General features: G+C 43.5%; 1 protein-coding gene across 9 annotated transcripts; it reads right to left on the bottom strand.

Annotated features, from left to right (window-relative positions):
- Positions 1-634: 634 nt before the first annotated feature.
- LOC123113205 (cysteine proteinase EP-B 2) lies at positions 635-9,817 on the bottom strand. Of its 9 annotated transcripts, none has more exons than XM_044534386.1 (6): positions 8,560-9,814; positions 8,205-8,379; positions 2,238-2,354; positions 1,706-2,052; positions 1,479-1,610; positions 635-1,165 (listed from the first exon to the last, which is right to left on the bottom strand). In XM_044534386.1, the coding sequence occupies exons 4-6, from the start codon at positions 1,910-1,912 to the stop codon at positions 839-841; spliced, it is 666 nt and encodes a 221-aa protein (XP_044390321.1). In that variant the 5' UTR covers positions 1,913-2,052; positions 2,238-2,354; positions 8,205-8,379; positions 8,560-9,814; the 3' UTR covers positions 635-838. The 9 variants fall into 9 exon arrangements, 8 of the variants coding, with proteins under 8 accessions (XP_044390321.1, XP_044390320.1, XP_044390316.1 ...); XM_044534385.1 differs by having other exon boundaries at positions 2,238-5,105; XM_044534381.1 differs by having other exon boundaries at positions 2,238-5,251.
- Between the last annotated feature and the right edge of the window lie 1,051 nt (positions 9,818-10,868).

Here is a 10,868-nt window from a genome sequence, read left to right on the forward strand (position 1 = left end):
CAGGGACATCAGGACAGCATGGTAGTGGAACCTTAATTATCTTATTTTCTTAACTGAAGTGGTGGTCATCAGTTGGCATCACAAGTAACCAAGCAAAGATGCCATATGCAGGTTAAAATTACAATTACACTGGCATTGTTTTACCTCTACCAGCCAGCTCAACTACCCAATTCTACTAGTTAGCCAAACCAGATGATGTTAGCATATCGTCTTTCTTCTGAAGCATGATCTTCCCCCAAAATCTGTATGCCGAGACACTACACAAGTACTCCCTCCGTCCGAAAATACTTGTCATCAAAATGGACAAAAAGGGATGTATCTAGAACTAAAATACATCTAGATACATCCCCTTTTATTCATTTTGATGACAAGTATTTCCGGACGGAGGGAGTATCCTGAAGCATATTTGTTCTAGATAACAAGGCCTTTAGGGGGAAGGATTATCCAGGAGGATGCGTATGGAGATCACTACAAATCATGGCCCATTAAACCGGTATACTTTACCTGTGAGCAGGACCCTAACTGTTGAACCATGTTAGAAGAGCAATCAAATAACAATTCTATATCAACAAAAGGCTTACTAATTCTGCAGGTTGCTCTGTTACTTCCGAAGAGATAAAAGATAACAAGCAGGTTTCATCAGGAAATTCACTTAAGATTAACAGGCAGCGATGAACTTCACCTACCCAGCACTCTCAGGTTCAAAATGATTCTTAAGTCCACAAGATACACGGCGACCTCCCTAGGCTATTACAAGAATAACTTGCATGCAGGGCACGCTCAACTCATTTCTCATGTTCACATTGCTTTCATCACATCCAATGTGTCCTCTGGCTCATCATATCCAGTGAATACACTTGCAACCATACAGCTCAGCCTCAGACCTCACCATGCACCTTCTGTTATTCTTCCCATTTTTCTTGACTGGATACGCGAAGAACCTGGCAATCCCAAAAGCACCTCCCTCCTTGCCAGTTTCCCTTGCGATCCTGATATACCCATCTTCACCATAATTTGCCCCGCGTGAATTTTTGACAAGCCAAAAAAGCTCACCAAACTCTGTTATCCCATAACCTACAACAGTAACGTAGTGCCCAATATATGAACCCCTGAACTTAATTGTCGACAGTTCAGCAAGGGTATAGTTCTTGCTATCCACAACACCCTACAACAATGAGGCAACATGTCATAGAAGTAACACACAAACTTAGGAAACCTACAAACACACAACATTAATTAAAGAAGGTAAAAGCTTATCATTTAAGTTCTTTACTTGTCATCTTTAGTTTCATCTCAGTTTCACATTCTATTTGTCTGATCTATAACTAGGTAACACGAGAAACTAATGTTTGTCCTAAAATTTTCCTACGTGTTCCCAGTAAGGTATACTGCGTATACCATTACAGCACAAAGAAGGTCCGCACTTTCCTTAGTTAGAATGATAAGAACCATTTGATAAGAAGAATGCAATAACTTACACCATCATATTCCACAAATGCCTTATCTGCCCCTAAAGCAACCACCACTGGCTGTGATGCTACAGCCACCTTCAGTTTTTTTTCGGTACCACCATAGGTAAAAGCAAAGCCGTCAATAGATACTGCAGGTGCCTGCACCACAAAAACACAAGATTGGTGAGTTGTAATTCTCAACGTGAGCAGGACTGCTATGTAAGAACGGACAATTTTGTAAATATGCAACTTACAATTACTCTTTTGTGGACAGTGTTCACTTCAGCTGTGTATGGGTAGACATCATTCAAAACTTGCCCTCCATTCCTATGAAGGTACCTGAAAGCTGGAACTACACGACCTCCCTCACAACCATCGGAAGAACAGGTAACACAGTCAAGCAGTTGCTGCTCTGATAACTTCACAAGACAATTTGACATTATGGCATTAATGCCCTCCATGGATGCTGTAGTGGCGAACGACCAACAGCTTCCACAATCCCCTTAACTTGATACTGGGGTTACAGCACCCTGCTTTGTCCAATCAACTGACTCAGGAAGGCCATCTGAGCCAATCCGTCCAAACCGTGGGTGCATGAGACCTAAATAGCAATCACAGAACATAATTAGACTACTAATAGCAACAACACAAGGTCTCAAACATTGAAGAATGAAGATCAATAGCACAAACTATATAATCATAATCAAATTCTTATCACAAGATTCTAATATTTAAACTCACCAATAACGCTGGATGAGTAGCGAGATTCTAATATTTTAAACTCACCGGTAGCGCTGGATGAGTAGCGGTGAAACCCCCATGGGCTGGCGCTGGCGGTGGTGGTGGCGGTGGCGGCAACCCGCCTGGCCATGGCAACAAGCCTCATCCCAAAAGACATGCTCTCTATTCATAATTTCATATTAAACAAATTGCCATCAGTTATAAATGATAACATATTCACATGAATTTGTTTACTGCTAACGCTACTACCAGATCCGAATTTGGAAAACTATATATACAATAGCAAAGGACGGGTTTGGAATTATTAAGGCTTTGATTTGAGGGGATTTTGACTTGTAGGGGATTTAATCCCCATTAATCCCTGCCAATCCCCTCCATTTCTCTGTCAACCGAACAAGCCCTAACACTATATCTTTCCATAATAAGTAAAACAATACAGATCCAGTTACATTTATGGCACAGAATGATAAATACTCCACACAAATAAGTACTACTCCCTCCGTCCGGGTTTATTAGGCCTCTCAGCATCACAAGCATGTCCCTTTTTATAAGGCCTTGCTTTGGAAAGGTGCATGCATGCAACCATTTCATTGGTTGTATTGAAAGTCATTGTTGTTGGTGCCATGGCTGGGAAATTAATTCACTTCATGCATATTTCTTCATTGGCTGCATGCATGTGAGAGAGTGCATTGGGAGTGGAATGAAAGAATTAATGTGAGCAATTTACTATGTGTCTTGGTCTAAGAGAAGTTGTCTTTAGGCCTAATAAACCCGGACGGAGGGAGTACCTCCATTCTACCAAAACGTCTTCTATTTTGGAATGGAGGTAGTAGATCTTACTACATCAACCCACGACAGGTATTGTGCAGCTGCACGGGACAGCCCCCCACACCGCCAGAAACTTGAGCAAGAACCGCATTGCAAGAAACGAAGGAAAATCCAATCGTACGTCCATTTGTATGGATCTGCATCCATTACCTACCTCCGTTGGACGGGAACTTGGTGGAGGCAGCAGTGGGGTGGGCTGGGAACAGCGACTACGCGAGCTCGGGGCAGCTGGAGAGCTGGGAGGTGAGTGGCGGAGCAGATCTGACGAGGTCTCTTTGCTGGGAGAGGAGAGCGCAAGAACGACGGCGGCTTGAGTAGGAGTAGCTGGCTCTAGGGTTTATAGCAGACTCAGAGGAGTGTGGCGTGGGCCTTGCAGCCCACTATTGAAACACATACATAACACAAGTCCCATTTCACATTTTTAACAATTTTTAGCGACCAAAAATGTTGAAACCCCATAAGAAGTACTCCATGAGAAGGGTCGACAAAGCCTCCAAGCCGCGTGGTTATACACGCACGTGCGGACCTCGTGCTTGTCGTAGGTGTGTGATGAGCCACATCCGCGACTCGGCACATGAGATCTCGATGGCATAGCGGATGGACTACCAAGACCTGACTGCACGGCGGCGGCGCGACGACACAAGATGGGGAGGCAACAATGGTCGATTCGCGGTGGAGTGGCGACCGAATGAGGTGTCAGATGGCCAAAATGATAGATCGAGGGAATATGACACCGTCGGGGGATGAGGCGGCCGAAATTGGACAGCGACGAGGTGGCGGCTTGTGCAAGCGAACGACAGGGATGCGATGCAAGGACGTGGATAAATGGGCGGGGATGCAGCGAGGTGGATGCGGCGGTGGTGCAAGAAGGGATGGTGGTGGTGGGGTGGCCGAGGCAGCGGCGCCAACGCAACAGGAGTGGTGGCTGGGGGGTGGAGGGACTTCAACTGCCGGTTTGCAGCTGCGTCGTGGGGTTGGGGATTTGCGGCAGCCACGCCGCTGCACGCCGGACAAGATTTGCGCGCGTAGCAGAGAGTCTCGTGCCCCTCAAGCGTTGCACATGAGAAGGCGAGCCGCCACACCGCCACCAAGCCCAGTGTCACCCGTAGACAGCGATGAGGAGGAAAGGGATGGGCGGTGGTTGGCGGTGATAGTGTTGCGCCCGTGTCAGTCGAGGGAGCGACATAGGGTCCCAAAGCTTTCGGGTCTAGTTGTCCATGCTAAACCCTTGGGGGTGTTTATCAAACAATTACTTGGAGCAACTTTCTAAAATAATGGGTAAAACATGAAAATGGGTCAAACTGACAAAAACTTTATAAAATTGGGTAATTTAGAGGAAAAAAATTTAATGGACAAATCATGTTACCGAGTTGATCTTATGGAGTACAAGGTGGGTTAGCTTCTAACTGCATTTTTTATACACCGGTATCACAACATGATATATAGGGAAGTCAGAACATAAGGAACAAACCACCAATCCAAATGAACTTGACCACGGATGTCTTGTTGTTTTTGTTAAGAAAATTGCTACCACAACGAATTGATGATGAGCTTCCCAAATGTTATATGATATAAACAAAATTCTGGAAGACAAATTCAAATTCTAAAACTTTGGCTGCATGCATAATTATGTGACTTATATTTAGTCTAGGAGACATAGTTTACATCTCATATTCTGTGACAAAGAAAAATAGAAGTCCAATGGCTAGATAAATTCAATCATATTCATCAAGAATCATGGTTTATCATATCATCTCGTATCTATGATCCGAAGTAAAACTCCGATAGCTAGATAAATTATATCATATTAGTCAAAATCATATTATATTGTATACCATTTAAATTTATGACCGAAAACAAAACTCTAATAGCCTGATAAACTCAATCCTATTTATAAAAAGGAAATTGATAAACTTTATCATCTGAAGAAATGGTAGCCACAACTCAAATGTGTACCTACTCAAGGTACCATAATTAAAAAAACTCACCAATGATTTATTTCTCCTTCGTGCGGCTGGTTTCTTTACGGGGTATTCCAAATAATGTTTCATCCACCGCCATAAAATATATAACCAACCGCCATCACTATATGTAACCAATCAGCACGATGAACAAACAAACTGAAGGAAGGAGGAATCGAGAGAGACGAAGTAGATGGAGAAAAAATTGAGACTGTCATGTGCAGTTGAAGGTAGGTAGACAAAGACGAATCAAACGAAGCTCGGAGAGACCTATGACATCCAGAAATCAGAATAAAGGACAACAAAGATCATTACTCCCTCCATATCACAAAAAGTAATGTTTTGGACATCAAAAGCACTAACCCTATGTAAATCAAGAAAACAATTATAGGATTCATAGAAATATTAAATTTGAATAACTAAGATGATATTCTTAGTCAAAATTTCAATTTCCCCCCAATTTCATGTGTGTTAGCTAAACCTAACACTTCGGCACCTTACAACATGTTACCGCTCAAATTTTATGGAAGCGAGAGGGCAAATGGATGTTTGCATCCGTGAAATTAATGTTAAGCCAAAGAAGATCATTTTCAATCCAATGGAATGCCTATAACTATATCTCTTACAAACGCACAAGAAATGGATTTTGTAGGAATCAAGGAATAATATTATTTTTCCCTAGGAAATTATCGTGAACATGACATAAGTTCAAAGATGAAACCAACTGAAAAAACATAATATTTTAAATGAGTTGGGTGTAGCAACACCAATTAAATTTGGATATCAATTTCTAACATTTTAGTAAAAAAATACTACTTACAACAGTATACAATGTTAGACCAAAAAATAATCAAAGAAAACCCGTTGGAATGTGGCACACACAAATATAACAAGTAGTAGCAATTAAATGCAATTTTGTATTTGTGACAAACATTTGTATTTGTGACAAACAGCAAAGGAAACCGATACGAAACTTTACACGCCAACATAATTGTTGTACTTTTTGCTCAGATGTGTTTTAAAGAAATTTGATAGTTATAAATAGATAGAACATTAAACTCAAAATCTTTCCCTAATAATAAATCACGGATTGAGTCTGTCGGGTTCACCGTCGCGGTGTTTTTGCAAAAGTGTCCTTGACTTTTATGGAAATAAACCCACGGTTCATGTCGCAGAATTTACAAAGCTTCTGCCACCGCTAGGTGAGAAAAAGGATTCGTCCCTGGTTGTCGAACGAGCCACCAGCATGATTTTCCCCCAACCCCTGCACAAACACCAATCCGTCGCTAGCCGTCGGTCGCTTCCCCGCGTCCCCTCGCCTGTCCTTCACCTCCCCCTCGCCTCCCTCCGCCAGCCATCGGTCGCTCCCTCGCGCCCCCTCGCGTATCCTTCGCCACCCCCTCGCGTCCCTCTGCTCGAGCGCTCTGAAGAAAGCAGATGAGTTGATCCACGTCGGGCAGAAGCCGGCAGCGCCTGCAGCGCTGCACGATCTCATCACGTCAAAAAGATGTTGGTCATGGCAGAAGCCTCTTGAGAAGGTCATGAAGAGGTACATGGAGCTGTGCGTGGATCTGAGGAAAGGCAGATTCGCCAAGGACGGCCTCATTCAGTACTCCAGAATCGTCTGCCAGCAGGAACTCAACAATGTGTCGACTCTGGAGGATGTTGTCAAACACTTCATGCATCTGTCCAACAAGAAAGCTGGGGAGGCGGCCATGAATCACCAGGCACAGGCTCTCAATGTCCATGATCTGGAAGCACCAGAGGACCTAATGCTCAGTTACGTCAGCGGGAAGGGCCGATCTGACACTCCATGGCTCAAGTTTCTGTGGGACACATACATGACGGCGCTGGAGGTGTTGAGGAACAACTCCAAGCTTCAAGCGTTGTATGCCATGGCTGCGCACAATGCCTTTTAGTTTTGCAAGCAGTACAAAAGATCCATCGAGTTACGTAGGCTGTGTGACATGATCAGAAACCATCAAATCTGAACAAATCTCGAGATCGTCCTGATCTGACTGCCCTGAAAGCTGTTAGTTGTACCTTGATACTAGGGTTGAACAACTGAAGATTGCTGCAGAACTTTCCCTGTCCCGGAAAGCCTTCCGATCTGTGGAGGACAGAAATGGCTTGATGAGCATGGTTCAGAGGACTCCAAAACCATCCGTCCTGGCTGTGTGTTACGCCAAGCTGACTGAGATAAGATATTCTGGACGTCTGAAGATGACTATAGGTGGCATATATATGATACGGTCAAAGGAAGTGATTGGTACAGTAAGTTTGCGTGAGAAACAATTTAAGAAATTGCATAGAAGATGTGTTTCAAGAGTTCAGTATGTTTCTTCTTTGGATCTTTGCCTTCGAAGTTTTGACATTCTGTTCTTATTATCTCCAGCTGACCAAGATGCTATCCAGTACATGTGTGAGAGCTTGGTAACCACTGATTGCTCATGTGTAGTCCCCAAGTCATCATGGGATGTGCGAGAGAAGATTGATGAGCACCAATACTATATAATGTATCTTACTTTCATATATTTGTCACTAAAAAATACTTTATTCCTTTATGAGTTTATATATTTGTCACTAAAAATATACTTTATTATTTTTTATCTTATTTTGTTGACATACTATTTTCAACTTTTTGGGCCTATCTTAAGAAACATAACATGTAGTGATGTCTTAAGCACATGATGTGTTGTTTTTACTGCTAAGAGATCATTTGCACCGTCATGGGCGAATAATTGACTCATTTACAATCTTTTTTTGTAACAACATTGTTATATCTGTAACAATAATTTGTACGCTTTCGAATTATCACGCAACATGATATATTTTTTTCCCTGCAACGCACATGCATTTTTGCTAGTGTTAATAATGACTAGTGAGTACTAGTTTAATTATCCTTACATGGAAGTTGCATAAGTATAATACATTTACTTCAACCAAACTATTTGGAACCAGATGCGGACACTCAGTTTACAAATTAACAGGGACACACATCTAACATACCTCTGTGCTGACTGCACGCCTCTGTTTGTTATACATGCCACTACTGAACGACAGGTGAAAATGAATCGTGGCTAATTAAAAGAAAGCCGGCTATGGCAAGTGGAGAGTAGAACAAAAGTGAAAACAGGTAAAAGCAAAAACAATTTAAAGGGATAATGTGAAGAAATCTAGCAAGTATTAGCAACAACAATAAAATATAGTAGTAGAGTATTACCTACTGTTTGAAGGCCGGACCTTATTGCAACCAATAAATGAAAATGTATTATCATGGCCGGATGTCTCTATATAGAAACTCAGTGTTTGAGAGGGAGCTTGAATCCAATTATCACGAGAGACATTTGGGCAGGTAGATCTCGCCACCGGCCGTTGCACAACCCGAGCGATGGTGCCTCCAATATGTGTATATACCACGGATCAATGCCCACAGAAAGATAGGAATTGAAAAACTAACAGATGCCGTGTAGTTAATGTGAAATTTCTGGTATATTTTCTTAAGGGAAGGGATAGTTTGGATCGACGCGCATTTATACACAACAAAGGACACGGTATGTATATGTCTGAGTACTTACTTAATTCGTGGCCGTCGGCTTGTTGACGGAACCAACGACGAGAGGAAAATGCCGGCCACCATAGTCCATGGAGATGAGAGGCAGTGCATGTAGATCCAGAAGCATATGGCCGCCGGCCGGCAAGAAGGATCCAGCATCGGGTGTCGGGGTAGGGGATGAGAGGCAGATCTATCCTATCGTTTAATATGGGCCCCGGTTCGGTTAAACCACGGCTGGTATGAGGTTTAGTTTTTTTTAGATGGGGATTAGGGCTAGTTGCATGTGGACGCCTGCACCCACGCCCGAGTCGAGTGTTTCCTTTGACGGGAAACCAACTCAAACGCAAAACGCAATAGAACAGACGAGGTCACATCCTTTTTTTTTTGGATGACTACTGCTACTGTGGTGGGTGGGCTGGGCACTAACTCGAGAAAAAAAAACTCGAGAACGACACGAGGTCGCATCTTTGTACAGTTGTACTGATTGCTGCTGGTGGTGGGTGGGGCACTAACTCGAGAGAGAATCCCTGAAGAAAAAAACTCGAGAGAGAAAGCAAGAGAGAAGGCAGGCGCGACGAGAAAACAGATCAGGAGCTCTGAGACGAGCAGAGCAGATGAGGAATTTTATGACCAGCGGGTGCAACAGAGAGACTCTGGCCGGCGAGAACTCGGTGGCGGTGAGAGCCTGCAGCACGGGAGGGAGAGGTCGCAGGGAGTAGCAGCAGACGGATCGAAGTAGCCGGTCGCCAGCGGGACTGCTGTTGGTAGCCGGCGGATCAGCGCAGCCGCAGCTGTCCGCGGGCACAGATTAGGGCACCGGCGGGAGTGCTTTCGGCAGCCGGCGGATCAGCCCAGCCGCATCTGTCGACAGGAGAAGATTAGCGCAAGGCACCGGCAGGACTGCTGCCGGCAGCCGGCAGATCCGCACGGCTGCCTCAACGCAGGGGCAGAGGCTGAAGCAGAGCAGCCGCCACCGACGGGTGCCGTAGAGGAGACTCTCGCCGGCGAGATCCCCAGTGGCGGTGAGGGCCGGCTGCGCGGTAAGGAGAGATCACAGCAGCGCACGCAGAGTAGCAGCCGGAGTGGCCAGTCGCCACCGGCACTGCTGTCAGCAGCCGCAGCAACGCAGGGGCAGAGGCCGAGCAGCGGCCACCGGCGGGAAGACATATTGGGTAGCAGCCGTGGCCATGGAGAAGGCCAGATGCAGTTCCTTGGATGAAGGAGGCAGGCTAGAGAGAGACAGCTGAGAGATGGATTGGAAAGCGAATGCTACACCAACCCTAGAAGAGAAGATATTACATGCTTATATAGTACTTATTACTCATCAACAAGTTTTTCTTTTCTTTTCGAGGTAACCAGTAGGCTTGAGCTTGAGCTTTCTCTACACCTCCGGAGGCTCGGCCCAAACACACCTGGTTTAGCGATATACATATACTGGACGAGAGCCCTATACCTGATGGGCCGGCCCAGAACTACGAAGTGCAGGGAAAATGATTTTATTGCGCAAAAAAATCCGGAAAAAAGTTGCTCCCACGAGGAACTGAACTCGCACGGTTTAGCTCATATATGTAGGTCGCATAACAACTAGAGCTCATAGCCACTGGTGAAATTTAAGAACAAAATCCAGCGCGCTATTTACTGCACATACATATTAGGAAAACGTGATTGTTTTTGAAAAAAAATGTGAACAAAAATTGAAAGTTCACAGATTTTAAAAAATCACGAATTAGAAAAGGTCCATGTACTAAAAAAAGTTCATCGATTCTTTAAAAAGTTCATTGATGTTGAAAAAAACTCACCGATTTTCAAAAAAATTCACAATAATTCAAAAAGTTCATTCATTTCGAAAAAGGTTCATAGATTTCTCAAAAAAGTTCAAAATTTGAAAAAATGCTTATCAATTTTGAAAAAAGTTCATCGATTTAAAAAAATCACTAATTCAGAAAAAGTACATCAATGTTGCAAAAGAAAGTTCGTATATTTTGAAAAAGTTCATCGATTTTTGAAAAAAAAAATCAATAACTCTGGAAAAGTTCACAAATTTAGAAGAAAAAAAGGTTCATCGATTTTGAAAAACAAAAATCAACGAGTTGAAAAAAGTTCACGGATTTAAGAGTAAAGAAAGGAAGAAGAGCAAGACAACAGGGATAAAAGAAAGAAAAGGAAATGATTGTCAGAAACAACGCTGTGGGCGAGTGGTTAGGGTGTGTTTGGTTCGGGAACGAAGTGGAATGAAATGTCATGGTTCCATTCAACTAGAATGGATCGATTCCGTCCCTGTGTTTAGTATAGACAATTCTAAAGAACAGAATGGTTACATTTTCGTGTTTG

Source organism: Triticum aestivum, chromosome 5B (assembly GCF_018294505.1).
Source record: "Triticum aestivum cultivar Chinese Spring chromosome 5B, IWGSC CS RefSeq v2.1, whole genome shotgun sequence".
Taxonomy (NCBI): Eukaryota; Viridiplantae; Streptophyta; class Magnoliopsida; order Poales; family Poaceae; genus Triticum; species Triticum aestivum.

Coding starts and splice junctions, on each gene's coding strand:
- LOC123113205 (XM_044534388.1), bottom strand. CDS start 1,912: ATGGAGGGCATTAATGCCATAATGTCAAATTGTCTTGTGAAGTTATCA. Junction 1,611..1,705: donor CTGTCCACAAAAGAGTAATT/GTAAGTTGCATA, acceptor TTTGTGGTGCAG/GCACCTGCAGTATCTATTGA. Junction 1,166..1,478: donor CATTTGTGGAATATGATGGT/GTAAGTTATTGC, acceptor TCATTGTTGTAG/GGTGTTGTGGATAGCAAGAA.